A 19651-nucleotide genomic window follows, 5' to 3' on the forward strand; every position below is an offset into this window, starting at 1 on the left:
AGGGTTAAATCACTCGGACATCACTGACACAAAGGGGTGTTGACAAAGAAATCATGAAGCTGTTAAACAACAGGAATAGATAAATACGAAGGCACGGAGATTTGCAGAATAAACACCAAATTTAGAAATAATGGTGATAAAAGAGGAAGACGAGAAGGAGGTTAAGTTGATTAAAGGCAATTTTACTAACCAAACACTAGAGGGCGCTTTAGGAGCGCCTGTTTTAATGTTGATTGGATGGGCTATATAAAGCCTTGAAATGTGAAGAAATATATTTTTGAAATCACTGTTGTGCCCAGTAGCGGTTTTAGGCAGGGGCAGACAGGGCAGTTGCCCGGGGCGGCATTTTTTCATGACACAAAAGGGGCGCACAAGCGCTGAGTAAAAAATAAAAAAATAAATCTGCGCCGCACTGAGGTGTTCTATTATCTGTCATATCACAGTGTCTGGATTGGAAACGGCAAGTTGGCGCCCCCTGCAGCTGCAGGCGCTCCTGCTGACTGAGAATGTTCACGTGTACCGTGCGTGTATAAAGAAGAGGAAGGGGAGGGGTGCGGCGGGGGAATTCACCTCTGGGTCTTTCCCAAATGAAATGAGCAGGTAGAGGCTGAATCAACTGTAACATGGCTATAGTCAATCACATCTTGATGTTCTTCTATTTAACGCACATTTCATTCATAATATCATAAACACAGGCCTATCATTCTTTCAGGTTTTTCTGACTTGTGTGAAATGACCAAATAAAAAAGGAAAAACAATGATTTTGTGGTCACATAAAGTGATAAAGATAAAGGTATGTACGCTCTCATGATGCATGTTTTCAATTTTTTAAACCAGTTAACTGGGGTTTTAACAGTTAAATTCGGTCAACTATTTGCTAACAGAGCTAATAGGGCTGAAATATTGAAACGAATATTCAAATGGTTTGAAAAAATTCCTTGAATCGTTTTTTACTGATTCAAACTAGGATTTGTTAAATGCTTGCTGTGGCCTGTGGCCTGCCTGAACAATAACAAACACATGTTGATCATGTTCACATAATAATAAATAAAACAACTCTACAAGCAAACAAAGCTACTTCTGTCTCTGCTTCTCCGTCTCCTATCTCTTCCTCTCTGTGTCAGATTTTTAGTTACTCCTCTGCCTCCTTTAGCGATAATGGTACGTGTAATAAATGTAGCATTTTTGTAGCTTTGGAGGCGAGGGTGTCGGAATTGGAGTCCCGGCTCTGCGCTGTTGAAAAGCCCGTAAACAGCCGTAGCTACTTAGCTAGCGCGGGGCTAACTAGCTCAGAACCATCCCGTAGCTACCCTCCAGCAGAACCCAAGCAGCCGGGACCTCAGGCCGGCTGGGTGACGGTACGCAGGAAGCATAGAACTCAGCCTGTGGGCCACCACCAACCCGTCCACGTTTCTAAAAGATTTTCCCCGCTCAGTGACGCACCCACTGACAAGCCGACTCTGATCATTGGCAGCTCCATAGTCAGAAACGTGGCATTAGAGACTCCAGCAACCATAGTTAAATGTTTACCTGGGGCCAGAGCGGGCGACATTAAATCTTATCTGAAACTGCTGACTAAGGATATGCGTAAATACAGTAAGATTGTTATCCACGCTGGCGGTAACGACACCCGGTTACGCCAATCGGAGGTCAGTAAAATTAATGTTGCTTCGGTGTGCAAGTTTGCCAAAACAATGTCGGACTTCGTAATTTTCTCTGGCCCCCTGCCTGATCGGACCAGTGACGTCATGTTTAGCCGCACGCTGTCCTTCAACCGCTGGCTGTCTAGGTGGTGTCCTGAAAACAACGTGGGCTACATTGATAATTGGAAAACTTTTTGGGGAAAACCTGGTCTGATGCGGGGAGACGGCATCCATCCCTCTTTCGATGGAGCAGCTCTTCTTTCTAGGAACATGGCCAGTTTTATTAGTCCTCCATGACTACCCAGGGTCCAGACCAGGAAGCAGAGTCGTAATTTAACCCACCCCTCTGCAGCTTCTGTACTGTTACCCACCCACTACCCCATAGAGACAGTGTCCTGCCCACGGCCAAAATCACACAGATTGAATATCAGGCTTAATAAAGCAAATCATGGAAATCTCATAAATATTAGAACAAATTCAACCGAGCAGAAAACTAGAAAAATTAAATGTGGGTTGTTGAACATTAGATCCATTTTTTCTAAGACTTTGTTAGTTAATGACTTGATTTGTGATAATCAGATCTCTTTGCTCTCTCTCACAGAATCCTGGCTGCAGCAAGAGGACTATGTTAGCTTAAACGAGTTGACTCCTTCAAATTATTCAAATCATCATATTGCTCGAAGTACAGGGCGAGGAGGAGGGGTAGCAACCAGTTTTCATTCGGACTTATTAATCAGTCCCTTACCAATTAATAGCTACAGTTCGTTCGAACATCTTATTCTTAGTTTTCCTAATCCAGATTGCAAAACTGTAAAACCACTCTTGTTTGTAGTTTTATATCGTCCACCAGGCCCTTACTCTGAGTTTTTGGATCAGATCTCTGATTTTTTATCTGATTTGGTGCTACATACTGATAAGGTCATTGTAGTGGGGTGTAACAGACGCTGTCTATTTTGGTGGCCACAAGGTGGCCTCATCGCTACATCTTGCTCTCCTGGCTCTAACGGAGCCAGGTGCAGCTCATTTCAATCAGTGCGCTCCCTGTTAAAAGGCAGCTCCTTCTGACATTCGAGGAGGGAAGCTTAGAAGAGGCCTGGTGTTAGAGCGAGTGTTCCTCTTTTTCCTTCCTAGAAAACCTGACGTTAAAGTCTCGTTTGATACCTATGTGGTTAGATTATCCTTCCTCGAAATATCAAGCTTGGTTGTGTTTCACTAGCATACTCGTAAAAGAGTTCAGCTCACCCTTTTGGTGGAGTTTTTGGTGTTCCTCCAAATTCCTTCCTTTTACCCGGTTTAGTCCCGGCGCTTTGTGTTTAGTTGTTTATTGTTATTTACCCACGTGTTGGATGACCTCTTTGTTTATTAATCTTAGTGTTGTTTGCCCAGTGTAACCGGGTCACCTTAGTTCCCGGAAGTAATTCTGGTTGTACGTGTCATGCCGCTGACACAGGAGAGGCCAGGTGTGTAGTTAGAGGGCTGCTATAATTAGGGCAGCTGGGGTCTAGCCGCAAAAGTCGAAAGCCTCGCTTTGGGTGCAGACGTGGGTGTAGCTAAGTGGTGAGTGATCTGGCTTTGCTTTAGTTTAAAGGTTTTTTCCTTAATCGGTTTCTCTTTATGAAATGTGAGCAGGACTGAGGGGTGAACAACCGGGAATTTACATTGGCAAGCGGTCGGCCGATGAGGTACTGGTTTACAACATTCATAGCATTTTTTGTGCTTCGTTAGAATAGGACTAACAATGCGTGTTTTGTTCACAGATCTTAGCCTGCTACTGTTTTTCCAGTTCTTTTTATTAAACCTTTTCCAGCTCTTTTATTAAACCCTTTTTCCGGTTCTATTTTATCAATAGTCGTCTTCTCTAGAGGGGAAAGGAAGGAACACTTTTATGAGACTGGTGGTTAACATTGAGGACAGTGCTGTCTCTGGGAGGGTGTCATGACGTGCTGCGGAGTGGAGCAGAGATAAGGCGAGGATCCAGACCGGGGAGGAAGCAGGCAGACAGGTAGAAAAAAACTTCACAGGTTTATTAGGACGCACGCTGACAATGAAACAATGACTCCACACAGGACACAAAACAGACAGGGTTTAAATACAGGAGGACCGGGAGCTAAGGTGATTGGGAAACAAGAGGCAGGTGGGGGTAATTAACGAGACAGAGCTGAACTAAACAGGGAGACAGGACAGGGTGTGACAGTACCCCCCCCCCCCCCCCTCAAAGGGCGGATCCCAGACACCCACAGGAACAAGGAGCAGGGCGGGAGGAGGGGGACCCGGAGGGAGGGCCCAGAGGAACCGAGGGACCGATGGAGAGGCGGCAGGGAACAGCAGAGTCCGGGGGCCTGCGGCAAATGAGGAGGCGACGGGCGCTTGGAGGCCGGCGCCTGCGGCAGAAGAGGAGGCGACGGGCCCATGGAGGCCGGTGCCTGCGGCAGATGAGGAGGCGACGGGGCCCTGGAGGCCGGCGCCTGCGGCAGAAGAGGAGGCGACGGGCCCTTGGAGGCTGGCGCCTGCGGCAGAAGAGGAGGCGATGGGCCCTTGGAGGCCGGCGCCAGCGGCAGAGGAGGAGACGAGGACGGACCCTTGAGGGTCTGCGTCCACAATAGAGGAGCTCTGCAGGCTGGGCCGGTGACAAAGTCTCTGCAGGCTGGGCCGGTGACAAAGTCTCTGCAGGCTGGGCCGGAGCGGCCCTCAAAACCACCATCGGAACCGGAAACCGTGGAGACGCCCGGCTGGACGGAGTGTCGACCTCTTGAGTGCAGAGAGCATCCCCAGATGAGGCGACTTCAGACGAGGCGACATCGTCAGACAAGGCGACTTCAGACGAGGCGACGTCGTCAGACGAGCCGACTTCAGACGAGGCAACGTCATCAGACGAGCCGACTTCAGAGACGGCGACGTCATCAGACGAGCCGACTTCAGAAGAGGAGGCGATGTCATCAGAGGAGGAGGCCACGTCATCAGACGGGCCGACTTCGGAGGAGGAGGCCACATCAGACGAGCCGACTTCAGAGGCGACGTCATCAGACGAGCCGACTTCAGAGGAGGAGGCAACGTCATCAGACGAGCCGACTTCAGAGGAGGAGGCGACATCATCAGAGGAGCCGACTTCAGAGGAGGAGGCGACGTCATCAGAGGAGGAGGCCACGTCATCAGACGAGCCGACTTCAGAGGAGGAGGCGACGTCATCAGAGGAGGAGGCCACGTCATCAGACGAGCCGACTTCAGAGGCGACGTCATCAGACGAGCCGACTTCAGAGGAGGAGGCAACGTCATCAGACGAGCCGACTTCAGAGGAGGAGGCGACGTCATCAGAGGAGCCGACTTCAGAGGAGGAGGCGACGTCATCAGAGGAGGAGGCCACGTCATCAGACGAGCCGACTTCAGAGGAGGAGGCGACGTCATCAGAGGAGGAGGCCACGTCATCAGAGGAGGAGGCCACGTCATCAGACAGGCCGACTTCGGAGGACACGCCTTCGGACACGTCGACTTCAGAGGAGGCGCCTTCGGACACGTCGACTTCAGAACAGGCGCCTTCGGACACGTCGACTTCAGAACAGGAACGGGTGTCGACTTCAGAACAGGAACGGGCGTCGACTTCCCTTGACTTCTTGTCCGAGGGCGTCGGCTTCGGGTCCGGGGGCGTCGACTTCTGGTCCTTCGGTTTTCGGACGGTCGACCTCTGGACCGGAACCGGAACCGTCTACTTCGGGCCCGGAGGAGTCAGCTTCTGGTCCCTCGACTTCTGAACCGCCGAGTTTTGGTCCGGATCCGGTACCGTCTGCTTTTGGGTCGGTAGCAGGGCCGCTGCTAGGAGAGCTTGGAGCGATGAGGAGAGGCGGGAGGTCAGCTTGTCCAACTCTAGCTCCCTGACGCTGAGCGCCCAACGGAGCTGGGCCAGCTCAGTCCGCTGACCAGCGAGATCTGCTGGGTGAATCCTGCACTCGCTCCTCTGGCCCAGAGACGAGGAGGATAGAGCATCCAGGTGAGACTCCTGGCGGCTGAGGAGCTCGCGGAACCGGTCGAGCTCTGCCTGTTGTTCTATCAGCCGGGCTGCGATTGCTGCTCCTTCCTCTGCAACCGACGGAGGCTCCGGTTCGGCAGGAGACGGGACTGGTGGTCTGGCCGGGGGCGTGTCCGAACTGCCACGCCGGGCACGGCCAGCGGCGGGCTCGAAGCTCCGTCCAGAAGCGCAGGGCTGCGGTGGCTTCCGGCGTCTCTCCCCACGCCGTGGACCGACTCCGGGGGTACAGATCGCCAGCCTCGTGCCCCCATAGCTGGAGCGATCTGGCAGCGGCTCCCAGTCCAAACATGCCTCCGGTTCCGGGAGGACAGGGAGGAACGCCGCGGCCGAAGGTCGGCGATGCCGGCGGCGGCAGCGAGGCGGAGCTGGGCCTGGAGACGGAGAAGCCGGCTGGTGGGTCGGGGTAAGCCACTGGAGCAGATTCTCCCAAGGCAGGATCTCCCGGCTGGATCCATCAACGGGTTCGGGTGGAGTCATTCTGTCACGACGTACTGCGGAGTGGAGCGGAGATAAGGCGAGGATCCAGACCGGGGAGGAAGCAGGCAGGCAGACAGGTAGAATTAACTTCACAGGTTTATTAGGACGCACGCTGACAATGAAACAATGACTCCACACAGGACACAAAACAGACAGGTATGGCGTCAGAGGCATGCCACAACACGTGCACGCGGATTGGGTCCACATCGCGCGTGTGAACGGGACTCGCGAGTGAAAATATACATAGCGAGAGGTCATTTGTGCACTGAGAGGGAGCAAACTGTGTCTGTGAGCGCACAAGGATGTGCACAAGTGACAAACCTGAGTGCGCGCGTTGCCAACGAGCACACGGCAGAGGAAAACGTGCGCGCGCGGCAGCCTCTCTGCGCGCTCGGCAGCCTCTCTGCGTGCTCGGTTTCTGACTCTGCTCGCTCGGCTGTAAGGGGTTTTGGCACTCTGGAGGCGTGGCCTGTGGCAGATCTTCTCCGTCCTCTGATTGGTTAGTTTACCCCGCACTTTACCCTCTACCTATCTATATAAAGAAATCTGATATTCAGTAGTTGTTGTCATAGCTCAGCTGGTAGAGCTGGTGACTCTCCCCCCAGAGGATCCAGGTTCGAGTATGGGCAAGGTAAATAGAGTAGATGTTGTGTAATTTTTTCCTAATTCCTGTGATATTATTTTACAGTTGTGACCGTTCAACTGTCATTAAACGTCCGAATGTTTGCTGGGCAGTGTTTTAAAAAGTGCACATAAGCTAGATGATTTTAACCATATAAAATTAATATTTTTTGTGATACTGGAAAAATACATACTGAAATAAAACTACTGATTGAAAACTTTATGACTGTGGTTGTATAATATATGACTCACTAATACACTGCAAAGGCCCTTAGAGTGGGGCTTCCAGAGAGAAAGAGAGATAATTTTTATTCTGTCAAAGTAGTAATATTACTTCAGCCACTCTTGAGAGGAGACTCCAGGTAAAAATAGACTTGTGGGTGTAGGTATGTTCAAGTTTAAAAAGTTCTTGCTTCATTAATGTATTGTTTATTTTTTTCAGCATTTAATTGACAAATTATCCTTTCAAATAATTAATTGATGAGTTACATAATTGTCCATTTAGAATTGTTGAATGGACTGAGTCAAGTTTGGTGCACTTTATATATTTCAAAACATGTTTTTTTATTTATTTTAATGATTCATATAAATAATTTAAATGTTAATTTAATGAAATATTTCTATTTTTTCATTACCTCACCCTTGTTTTGACAAAAACGGGACCTTGCTGGATAATATCATGGAGAAACTATTTGTTCACAGTACTTGGCTCAGTGAGGATCTGTATACCAAAGGAGGAGATACTCAGAAATCTGTCTGCAGATTGTTACAACCATGGACGTCACTAGGATTGAGAAATAGGGGGGGCTTAGCCCCAGGAGCTTGACCTTGAACATTTTTTTCACACCCTGCAAAAACTTTGTCAATTAATTCATTATCTGAAGAACATTTAACAAAACCTATTATTTCATCACTTTCTTTTCCTTTCCTACCTTTGTGCATTTTCTCTCTTCTTTTTATAAATAATAACGCTTAATCAGTTCATTGGTCGGGTCTATGTTGAAGAAAGATTTTATATAAGTCCATTAAAAATTAGATATGTTATATTTCCAAATAAAGCTATTCATTTCAGTTTACTGCACTTAACATGGGGAAATGTTGCAGTCATTTGTTTAATTACAACTTGCTTAATTATAAATGTTACTGAAATTTGACAAAGAACAAATGAATAATTGTCAAACTTGTATTCTGCCAAATGAGTGTGCAGTTGACAGTTTTAATATATGAATAACACTGATATGATATGGAATAAAGGAGTATGTAATTAACAATTACAAGACAAAATAACAATATATATATAAATTAGGGCTGGGACTTGATTAAAATTTTTAATCTAATTAATTAGAGGCTTTGTAATTTATTAATCTAAATTAATCGCATTGTAATCGTTCAGGAAAATGTGCTCTCAAAGCAAAACTTAATTAAAATTATGAGACAGAGAATTAAACATTAGACATAGTTACAGTTGTGGTCAGAAGTTTACATACACTTGTAAAAAATATAATATAATGGCTCTACTGAGTGTCCCGTTATTTCTAAAACTCTGATTTTTCTCTGATAGAGTGATTGGAACAGATACTTCTTTGTCACAAAAAACATTCATGAAGTTTGGTTCTTTAATGTCTTTATTATGGGTTAACATAGTCACTCATAATCACTCACAAGAAGTTAAGAGGCCATGCTATGAAGCTCAGTTCACTGACACGTTTCTAAGTCACCAAAATTGCTAGTTCATGTTGCTGTATGTATATTTGTGACCCAGCAAATGTGATCACTTTTCTCTGTTAACCCATAATAAAGACATTAAAGAACCAAACTTCATGAATGTTTTTTGTGACAAAGAAGTATCTGTTCCAATCACTCTATCAGAGAAAAATCAGAGTTTTAGAAATAACGGGACACTCAGTAGAGCCATTATATTATATTTTTTACTAGTGTATGTAAACTTCTGACCACAACTGTATTACTGTAAAACTAAAGATTTTAATAAAAAAATGCATTTTAATTAATCAAATGTCACTGTGTGATTTGAAACAAGACCCAAATCAACTAAAATTTATTATTACAAATAGAAAATGCCTGCAAAGGGTTCCTGAGCCTTTAAATAGTCTGTCTAGTTGAATGACTGAAATAAATTTGACTTTGCACCAGATTCTAATTTTTCCAGTTTCACTTGTTTGTATAATTGGGAGTTTTTATTAGCATTTCTGCTCATAATGTAGTAAAAACACACATATAAATAATAATCCTTCAAAATGACAGTAGAACAGGCACAAATATGATCTAGGACTTAAATGTGCTAACTTTTAACACCAGAGCAGGCATGGCATATTCTGAGAATGGTCAGGAACACTAACTGGTTCCAGTTGGATGACTGGAGGATGATGGGAAGATAAAAGATCATGGCGAGGAAATAATGATCTGACGAACAGGTGAGCGGACCTTCCTTACATGGGAAGTCCTGCTGTCTCAGGGATGCTGCAGACCCGCAGATTCACGCCTGCAGCAGCGAATCTGGTGTGATCTCCAGCCTGATCACAACTTCCTCGTTCCTCGCTGCCCCTGATGCACGTAAGCATCCGCCCCTTAGCTGATGACAGCTTCAACACACCTGCTGCTTAATGATAGTAATGCATGTGATGTTTAGACAGAGACTCGTCTCAGAAACGTATGACTCCCCGACAGAATTGTTTAGAAAATCATCAGAAAAGTTTCAGAGTGTTTCTGTTTTAACTTAAACTTCTGTTTTCAACTTTAAGACACGTTGTTTGTGATTGTTTACAGAGCAGTGAAAACACGGAGCGTTCTCCCAGCGGCAGCCAGGTGCCTCTCGTTTGTCTGACTACTTTCATAAACTACTGTTAGGGCACAGAATTATTCTGTCTGGTGCTTTCAGCGCTGCACAGATGTTACGTAAATGTTAAAAATATAGCTTACCACAACTTTTGTAAAGTTTCTTGTGCCACCGGACAGCTGCAGCAGTAACGATTTCTGAAAAATGTCCGTGACACGGACTCCGTTGTTGTCTGGAAGTTTTTTTTTTCAAGTTAAGAAAAGAGGCGGACGGGTTTCCTAAATCCTGCATCAGTCCAAGCAAGGCAACTTCTTTCCGTTTTTATTCCGTTAGTAGCCATTAGCACTGTGCATTGTTGTGTGCGTCAGTGATATTCAGTCTACGAGGAAGTCGTGCAGTGACAAAGGTTCCGCCGTGCTCGAAATGCAAGCTGCGATTAAATGCGTGGATTTTTTTTAACGTGTCGTTTTTTTATAATTAATCATAATTAACGCGTTAAAGTCCCAGCCCTAAAAAAACTCAAAATGATAGGGGGGGCTTGTGATTATTTTAGGGGGGCTGAAGCCCCCCTAAAACGGACCTAACGACGTCAGCGGTTACAACCCAGACTGGAAGTGGTGGGCTGTAATAAGAAAGGAGACCAAACAGAGGAGTGGGGGGTTCAACAACTGATTTATTTAACCAAAGTAAGGATTTACTAAAGCAAGTTAGTGAACAGAAAATGGCCATCTCAAGGTTTTACTCGGATGTCCCTCAGCAGGGTGCAGCACTGTTGAAGGTCATCTGAATGAAAGCTTGATATGCAGCTTCTTTATGAAAGTGTGTAAATATACAGTGTGGTTGCTGTACATATGTTGAGGTTCTCAGACATCAGGCGTCTTTGCCCAGGCCTTCACTAGTGGGCTATTTTAAAAGTTGGTAAGGAGAAAAACCACAGCATATAGCTGATTGTTTACAAATGCAAGGAGGGGAATAACAATCAAAAAGCTTGTGTTCTTGGACCAGATGAATGGAGTGCTCCACATGCACTCTCAGACATGTTATGGCTTCTGTTTCTATAACTTCACATGCAGACATTTGAGTTTTGCCAGAAAGGAAAGGACTAACCTGGGAATCTGGTGTGTTGAAAATGCTACAACTAGAGATGGTCATCATGGTAGACAGGGGTTTCTTCATTGATGACATTGTGCCCTGCAAAGTGTACAGGCCAGCTTTCCTTTCTGGCAAACCTCAAATGTCTGCATGTGAAGTTATAGAAACAGAAGCCATAACATGTCTGAGAGTGCATGTGGAGCGCTCCATTCATCTAGAACAGCTGAAAAAGAAAAAGAGATATTATGGGTGGTGTGTGTCAGCCTTCAGAAAGATGCTGATCAACTAGCTGAACAGGCAGAAAATAAACCGAGCACGCTCATGGCTCAAATGATAACAAAATCTAATACTCTAAGGAAGAGATACAGGGACAAATGCAGTGAACTGACAGATGTTGAGTCAGAGCTGGAATCAAAAACTAGTGAGCTAAGGCACATGCATTAATCCTGTTGTGTGTGAAAAAAATGCTGTAGCATGTTCAATAACATGTAACTTTCCATGCAACTATGTATTTGCTATGTTCCAGGCATACATTTTTTTGTTGTTTATCTCAGGGTACATTATAATACATTGAATTCTCAGAGGATTTTTTTATGTACATATATATCCGTGGATTCTCATGTGTGTTTCTTTATGGCATTAAAAAGGTTAAAAATGGCATTAAAATGGCATTAAAAAGCATTAAATTTGTTTTGCTGATTTCTGCAGAAACCCTGGATAAAGAAAGTCACTCATCCTGCCGGAAAGATTACACACGAGTGTAAGGTGTATGGAGCTTTCAGTGAACTATTTTCAGTTGGTGAAAAAAAAATCATGAATGAAAGAATTTGGAAAATCAACAGTTCATAATTGTTTTTAAGAATAAAAACAACAGGTTTTTTTCAGTCATTCTTGTGAAATTGATATTACTAATATTATTTGAAACACATGATCAAAATACAGTTCAACCCCAATAAAAAACATAAGAGATGTTTGATGCTTTTGGTGCTAAACTTTGGATCCATGACAGGTGGTCACTAGACTTTTAAAACCAGTCTAGAGCAGTTTCCGTTTTTATCTGCATGGCACAGCATGATGGTTGTTTCTGTCCTCCAGGTAAAGGCACAGTTGAAAGGAACACAAGGAAATCATGGATGGATTGGATGATTTTACAGTATCGATTCTAAATGGTATGTCAACCTTGTGTTTCAAAATATATTCATCTGTGTAAACTGCTGAGTAACTGGATTGTTTATGCTCACAGTTGTTTAATTTAACTATGTTCTGTAATCCTTATTCACATAGATTCTGAGATTGGAGATTCTCCTATGTTTTTTAAATGTTTGTTATGTTTTTTTAGCTGACAAGGATAGTCGAGTAACGCAGGCCAGGCATTACAAGACTCTGCAGGCAATGTATAAGAAGCCAAAGCCCAACCAAGACGCTGTCCGGCAAATCCTTGACCTTGAGTTTCAATCAAGACGAGCCTTCATTGACAGTGATGTTCTGAAAGAAGAGGAAAGAGCCGGAAAGATTCTCGAGGCATACCCATGTTTCAAGGAGCTTCACAATGTAAGTGGCTTATTTTTTATTGTTTCTTCCCCATAAAGCAAGCATATACTTTTTTGTTTCTTTCACTATAGGTGATGGACGAGCTGAGGCGCATCCTGGATAAAGGCAACTGCACATTCCTGACAGAATTAAAGAAGCGATGGGATGACTTCTGCTCCACGGTTCAGTTTTACGGTGTTTGGAAGAAGGTGTTGAAGCCACCCATGAACCTGGATGAAGGTTAGTCATTGTGCTGTCAGCCACACACCATGTAACTGTTGCTACAGATATAAGTATGATTATCGTTATGTATATTGTTAACACTGATGAAACTGGAATAATTGTACCATATTGGTTAGAATGTCAGATGACCCCTCTTTAATAAAGTATATAGTTAAATATTTCTTAAGCTGAGGAGACCAAACTTTCTCAGAGAAAAAGATGATAGCTGGGGTGCACTGTCACATCCACTCCTGCCGGAACCAACCGGACTCCACCTCCCATCAGGCCAGGAGTCGAACCTACTGCTCCCGTCAGAAGCCAAATTTCCCGCTCCTCTCGGAAGCACACACCTGGAGCAGCTGGCTTTTTCCTGCCTCCCGCTCCAACTCCAGCCGTGGGGTAATTCACCGTCTGTGACAGCATGACTGAGCCCTGTCACGGATGGTGACTTACCCCACGGCTGGAGTCGATGGAGCGGGAGGCAGGAAGAAGCTGGCTGCTCCAGGTGTGGGTGGAGTGTGCTCCAGAGAGGAGCAGGAGGTTCGGCTCCGGATCGGAGCAAGGAGTTTAGAGTCTGTTAAGGTAAAAGAGGCTCTAGTCTTGAGCTTGAAGAACCCTCGATGACTGACGGCGTCTGGAAGAATGCTTCCGGCTTTTATGAGTGGCGTAGGGAACGTTGGCGAGTGCCGGAGGCACGAGGCCTGATAGGAGGTGGAGTCCGGTTGGTTCTGCTGGGAGTGGATCCGGCAAGAGTGGATGTGACAGTGCACTGTGTGTCCTTGAACATTGATAAGTTCGAGGGGCAACAAGAACAAGAAGCTTGACCTTTCTGTACATTACATCAACTACATTTAAAATTAAACACAACAAACCATAAAAATAGTCTACAGTGTTTAAATTTATTTATAATTTTATTTATATTGCTCTTTGTGACTGCTAGGATTCTGGGGCCTCATTCACCAAAACTTTGTAGAAATATTCCTAAATTCGTTCCTATGAAAGAAATTTAGATTGTTCGTACAAACAGTCAAAATCCTGATTTATGAAACATGCGGTGGCCTCTCGTACACACGTTCCTCTATACTCGTCTGATTAAAAATCACACATGCATACCCAGGTGCTCATGTCTGTTCAGTCATTTATATACAGAAACACCCTCAATTAACCATATTTGGTCACGCTACGTCCTCAGCACATTAAGGGATTCCTGTGTTCTACCCAGAAAAAAGAAAACTTGCGAGATCGAGACACTGGCTGCCAAAGTGCAAAAGAACCAAGCTAGTTGCAGAGGTTATAAACACAGTCGGGACAGAGGAGAGGTTCCTGTCGGGAATAAATTAAAAATAGAATTGAATAGCTCGTAGAGTAACGAGTTGTTATTTACATTTAAGAAGTCGATCTGCCTGGTGTTTGTTTTATTTGGAAATGTCTGAGAGTGCAGCCTCTTCTGAGCTGTCATTCAGTCTGGTTACCTTGAAGCGTGTGATTGGGGAGCAGAGGAGGTTCTGGAGGGTTCTAGTTGTAAAATAGAATATGGACTGGATTCGGATTTGTGCGGTTCATCTGTCGCTCCACAATGGATCCCAAATCACAGCATAGCTCCAGATGGATCTCCTGCCAGTGCATTCAAGGACTCGAGAGCATGCTCAAATCCTTAATAATAACATAGAAACAATCTTTTATTTAATTCAGGCAGTAAGCAAGTGCCGACTGGCTTGAGATCCAGTCAGCTGCGGAGTCGATGCTCTTGTGATTGACTCTTGAATGTCTAGACCTATAATATAAGATGAACAATTTTTGTCAAATGAGTGTACAAAATAATGCTTTCTGGTATTTAGAAAAATACAGGACTGTTAATGGTGGCACGGGATTATTTGTGAACTCAAGATGAAGCTGTCAATCAGATTTAGGCAGAGTAATGTTGAACTAAAAGTTGATTTACTGTGTTCCAGTGAAACACAACATAGCCCTGTTCAGGGCACTCCCCATGCTCTTCCCATCACCAGCTGTACCCCCCAAGAAGCTGGGACATGCCAGTGAGGCATTAATTCATGTCCTTCAGGTTAGTTTTCTCATATCTGTTGAATGTCTGCAAGTGGTTTTATTTTGTACATGCAGGGTTTTTCCTGACTCAAATTGAGGCAGAGGTGGTACCATCCTGACCATGCCCCACCACATACTCTGTGCATTCAACTGCCTCAATTTTTTAAAAGCCAAATATGTTATCGTTAAGTGTTTGAATCTAAGCTTCTGTGGATTAATTGAATATTTCATTTGACAACGTTTCAAGTGAAACAAAACTGGTTTGCTGCTAAAAAATATGAAATAAAACATCAAAATGATCAGGCTGAAATAACAGACTCTTATTATGAAAGGCTCAATAATATGCATTAGATTAGTGTTTATTTCCTTTTTACCATCTGATATTTATAGTTAAAATATTTTTATATATTTGACCCACATTTCAGTAACGTTTTAGGTTTGTATTAATAACACTCATCTTAGTCTAAATGACACATAAATATATGCAGTAAAATATAATGTATTTCATTAACATGCATTTGTATTGGAAATGGTAACAACATTTAATTTCTGCTGCTAACAATGCAATGATGGCATGTCTATTATGTACGGGTTGGCAATAATACAGTTTAAATTATGTTCACTACAACGGCTTGCTGTACTTCCTGCTCCTGTGTGTGGAGCAGACTTGTAGCAGTAATGTGACTCGTATCTGCAGCGGTTCTGATCCGTAGTGCTGCAGGATGCAGAATAAACAGGATGGTGGGGACTTTTCATCTCTCTCTCTCTCTCTCTCTCTCTCTCTCGAGGACTTTTCATCTTTCTCTCTCTCTCTCTCTCTCGAGGATTTTTCATCTTTCTCTCTCTCTCTCTCTCTCTCTCTCTCTTGGGGACTTTTCATCTTTCTCTCTCTCTCTCTCTCTCTCTCTCTCTTGGGGACTTTTCATCTTTCTCTCTCTCTCTCTCTCTCTCATAATGTAATGTAATTAAAATTAGTATTAGACAGAGTCTCTAAGTAATTAAAATTAAATGGTCAGTCATGTGGGGACAGCAATTGTGTCTCAAGTAGTTGGACTGCACCAGTAACATTTCAGATTCTCTGTTCTACCATGAAGAAATAATTTGTCCTTTTTCTTTAGCCAACAGAAGATCCAGCCATGTACCTCCAGAAGAGATCCCTCTTGGGCCCGGTTTTGCTGTTTGATGGGTCATCCTGTCTTGTGGCACTGGAAACCACTCCCATCACCACATTTGCAAAAGAAGACCTCGGTCAAGGTTTGCTGTATCTAATGGCATACTGCTACACCCTGCATCTCACTTATCCAAAGTGTGTGGCAACCCTTCTGTCTGTCATTCAGACTGAAGTTTTAAAGGACAATATCCATGAGCAAGACACCACAGGCTCATACAAAAAAGCCATGGCAGAGTGGAAAAGTTTTTGTTAGAAGTAGCACTGTCCAAGCTAGACTGTCATGTTTGTTCAGAAAAGTTCTTACCCAACATTTAGAGGTTGTGATGTAGACATTTACAACTACATTCTTAATTTTTTTTTGTTAGATTCTTCCTGACACTGTATACGTTACCAAAAAAAAATCGGTGTCTAAAATGTTCATCTTAAAACAAAGTTTTAGTATATGAAATGTTGAGGTTCTTCATGTGTTAGAGGAATACAAAACAATACGCTTAAAATTAAGATTTGTTAAGAAAGTCGTTGATCTGTGCGATGTTTGGAAAAATTTTTGACATTTGAAAAGAAATTTCAAATAAAGGTTGTTTATTACACCCTGTGCCTAATTTCTTTTATTATAAATTCTTTGTCTTGATTTAAAACAAAACCTATTAATGATTCTTGATTGCAGAAGATTAATCTTGTACAGTTGCTTGTTCCAAGATTGTTCATCTCAACATGAGAGGGATAAAAAACTGAAAAAAGCACCAACAGGCTAGTTTTGAGTTAATTTTATTTAATTTTGCACTTGAAATTAGTGTTTCACTACTTGTATTAAGAAATCTGTCACTTGTCTAAAGTGTAGATATTTTTTCTTATTTCAAGAAGTCTTACCAAGTGCAATTATCTTGCTGCACTGGCAGATTATTTCACTTAATTTAAGGTCATTTAGACTAAATTCAACTATTTTTTAGCTTATTTTAAGAAACCTTCAACTTGCGTTTTGGATCCAATCCCATCCAAATTATTTAAAGAAGCATTTCCTTTGGTTACTGCCCCCATTCTACATATAATAAATCTATCCTTAGTAAATGGATATGTACCACAAGATTTTAAGGTTGCTGTAATCAAACCTTCACTTAAGAAGCCTTCTCTGGATCCAGATGACCCAATGAATTATAGATCAATATCTAACCTTCCATTTTTATCCATAGTCCTGGACAAAATAGTGGCCATCCAAGTATGTGAGCATTTAAACACTAATGCTCTGTTTGAGGAATTTCAGTCTGGTTTTAGAGAGTATCACAGCACTGAAACTACATTAGTGAGAGTTACAAATGATATTCTCATGGCCTCGGATAAGAATCTTGTATCTGTTCTAGTCTTGTTAGATCTCAGTGCTACCTTTGACACAGTTGATCACAATGTTCTTTTAGAAAGACTTGAACATGTTGTAGGGATCAAAGGAACAGCGCTAGGCTGGTTTAAATCCTACCTGTCTGACAGATTTCATTTTGTAAATGTACATGACAAATCGTCTTCATACTCCAGGGTTACTTGTGGAGTACCACAGGGTTCAGTGCTTGGACCAATTCTTTTTACTATATATATGCTCCCAATTGGTAAAATCATTAGACAGCATGGGATAAACGTCCACTGTTATGCTGACGATACTCAGTTATATTTATCCATTAACCCTGATGAACCTAATCGGTTGGGTAGATTACAGGCTTGTCTTGAGGACATAAAAAATTGGATGACTCTAAACTTTTTGCTTTTAAATCAAGACAAGACGGAAGTTCTCATCTTTGGACCATAAATCCAGAAAAGGAAATTGCTTAGCCAATCACCTGACCTGAATGGCATTACATTAATCTCCGAGAACAAAGTAAGGAACCTTGGTGTTATCTTTGACCATGACATTCAAATCCCAGGTTAAACAGGTTTGTAGGATTTCCTTTTTCCATGCACCTTCGGAATATTGCTAAGATTAGAAGCATCCTTTCCAGGAGTGATGCTGAAAAACTAGTTCATGCATTTATTACATCAAGACTGGATTACTGTAATTCATTACTCTCAGGAAGTCCACAGAATGTAGTTAAAAGTCTTCAGCTTGTCCAAAATGCTGCAGCTAGAGTTCTGATGAGAATTAAAAAGAGAGATTATATCTCTCCTGTCTTAGCTTCCCTACATTGGCTACCTGTTAAATTCAGAATAGATTTTAAGATCCTTCTTCTCACATAAAAAGCTCTTAATAATCAAGCTCCATCATACATCAGTGATCTGATTGTTCCATACGTTCCTAACCGAGCATTTCGCTCTCAGACTGCAGGTCTACTGGTGGTTCCCAGAATATCTAAAATTAGGATGGGAGGCAGATCTTTTAGTTATCAGGCTCCTCTCCTGTGGAACCAGCTCCCAGCCTTAGTCCATGAGGCAGACACTTTGTCTACTTTTAAGAATAGGCTTAAAACATTTTTATTTGATAGGGCCTATGGTTAAAATCTGATGTTAGCCTAAATCTGGACAAGTGGGGGAGTAGAGGGAGGTGGAGTGTACAGTCGGTAAAGACGGCTCTCCCTTGTCCTGACTCCAACATGCCTCCATCTAAATAGGATAGATTATCATGAGTTATCTCTGTAGTTATGCTGCTATAGACTTAAGCCTGATTTATGCTTCTCCGTCTGCGTCAGTGCGGAGACACGCAACGCCATTATCTGTCCTTGCGTAGGGCTTCGGCAGGCACGCAAGTACGTACGGAGTCGAGCCCACTTTTTTAAACATCCGTCGAACGAGACGGATTACGCAAGCTTGTGATTGGTCAGGACGCAGCTGTTGTTTACAGCGCCGCCATTGCAAAGAGAGCCGAGTTTAACTAGCGGCAGACATGGAGAAGCTTGAAGAATACCTCGCGAAAAAACTCTAAAAATATATGAACGTTTAAATCCCGTGACTGGAGGAGTGAAAAGATGCGCAGCAAGCGTTTTATTTGTGGACGGAAATGACAGGAAACGTGGGTTTAGAGGTGGGGAGCGCATGAAGAGGTGGGAGAATGAGAGACAAATATGTCCGTGTTAAAAGTCTCTTATATACCCAAAAACACAATATAAACACACGATCTTGGACCGATACATGACAGGATACCACAGAACAGCGCTGCACCCTCTGTTGTCCTGCCCGGCAATTGCTTTGCAACACTCTCCAGGAGACGGAGAAGCACGAGAGCAAAACGCTTCCGTCAATCCGTGCGTATCTGTCCCTTGCGGAGCTGACGGAGAAGCATAAACCAGGCTTTAGACTGCTGGAAGATACACTGACCACTTTTCACATTCTACTGCTTTCTTCCACAATCTGCTCTTTAACTGTATTATTTTCTGCAATTTCAGCTGTTAACTTTATTTTCTCTCTGTTTTTCTCCCCAGAAGAAGCTACAACAATGTTCTGCTGAGCTGTGGTGGCCTCATGGAGGGGGCTATTGTCTAGCACACTGCTGCTAACCACTTAAACTTTCTCCCTCTCCTGATAATAACTTTTTGCTTTCCTTGACAGTGGATGTGCTACTACTAGTTTATCTGTTTAATTATAGATCCACTAGGATAAATATAATAAAGTTTATCTCTCACCAAATTGAATATTTACTAAGAAATCACAATATAACTATAGACATATTACTTTGTCTGTGTGTGTGTGTGTGTGTGTGTGTGTGTGTGTGTGTGTGTGTGTGTGTGTGTGTGTGTGTGTGTGTGTGTGTGTGTGTGTGTGTGTGTGTGTGTGTGTGTGTGTGTGTGTGTGTGTTCTCGATCCCAGTGAGTCGTGGAGGATGGCTGCTTATACTGAGCCAGGATTCTCTGGAGGTTTCTTCCTGTTAAAAGGGAGTTTTCCTCTCCACTGTCGCTTTATGCTTGCTTAGTATGAGGATTGCTGTAAAGTCATTGACACTAGTCAGTGACTTGATGCAATTTGCTGGGTTCCTTATATAGGAAACATTTTTTCTGATTGGCTCAATGAACTGACCTGAATTGGAATGTTTATTATGTGAAATGCCTTGAGACGACTCTTGT

The 19651-nt window shown here is 43.4% G+C and overlaps 1 protein-coding gene across 2 annotated transcripts; it reads left to right on the forward strand.

The window, feature by feature from the left end:
* The first annotated feature begins 723 nt into the window (after positions 1-723).
* LOC129163729 (uncharacterized) lies at positions 724-16204 on the forward strand. 2 transcript variants are annotated; one of them, XM_070550104.1, is made up of 8 exons: positions 724-3325; positions 3493-3645; positions 11357-11408; positions 11744-11817; positions 11988-12199; positions 12271-12418; positions 14353-14462; positions 15562-16204. In XM_070550104.1, exons 4-8 carry the CDS (start codon positions 11778-11780, stop codon positions 15865-15867), a joined length of 816 nt encoding a protein of 271 aa, XP_070406205.1. In that variant the 5' UTR covers positions 724-3325; positions 3493-3645; positions 11357-11408; positions 11744-11777; the 3' UTR covers positions 15868-16204. The 2 variants fall into 2 exon arrangements, with proteins under 2 accessions (XP_070406205.1, XP_070406206.1); XM_070550105.1 differs by having other exon boundaries at positions 724-3645; positions 11357-11413.
* Positions 16205-19651: the final 3447 nt, after the last annotated feature.

Source organism: Nothobranchius furzeri, chromosome 4 (genome assembly GCF_043380555.1).
Source record: "Nothobranchius furzeri strain GRZ-AD chromosome 4, NfurGRZ-RIMD1, whole genome shotgun sequence".
Lineage (NCBI taxonomy): Eukaryota > Metazoa > Chordata > Actinopteri > Cyprinodontiformes > Nothobranchiidae > Nothobranchius > Nothobranchius furzeri.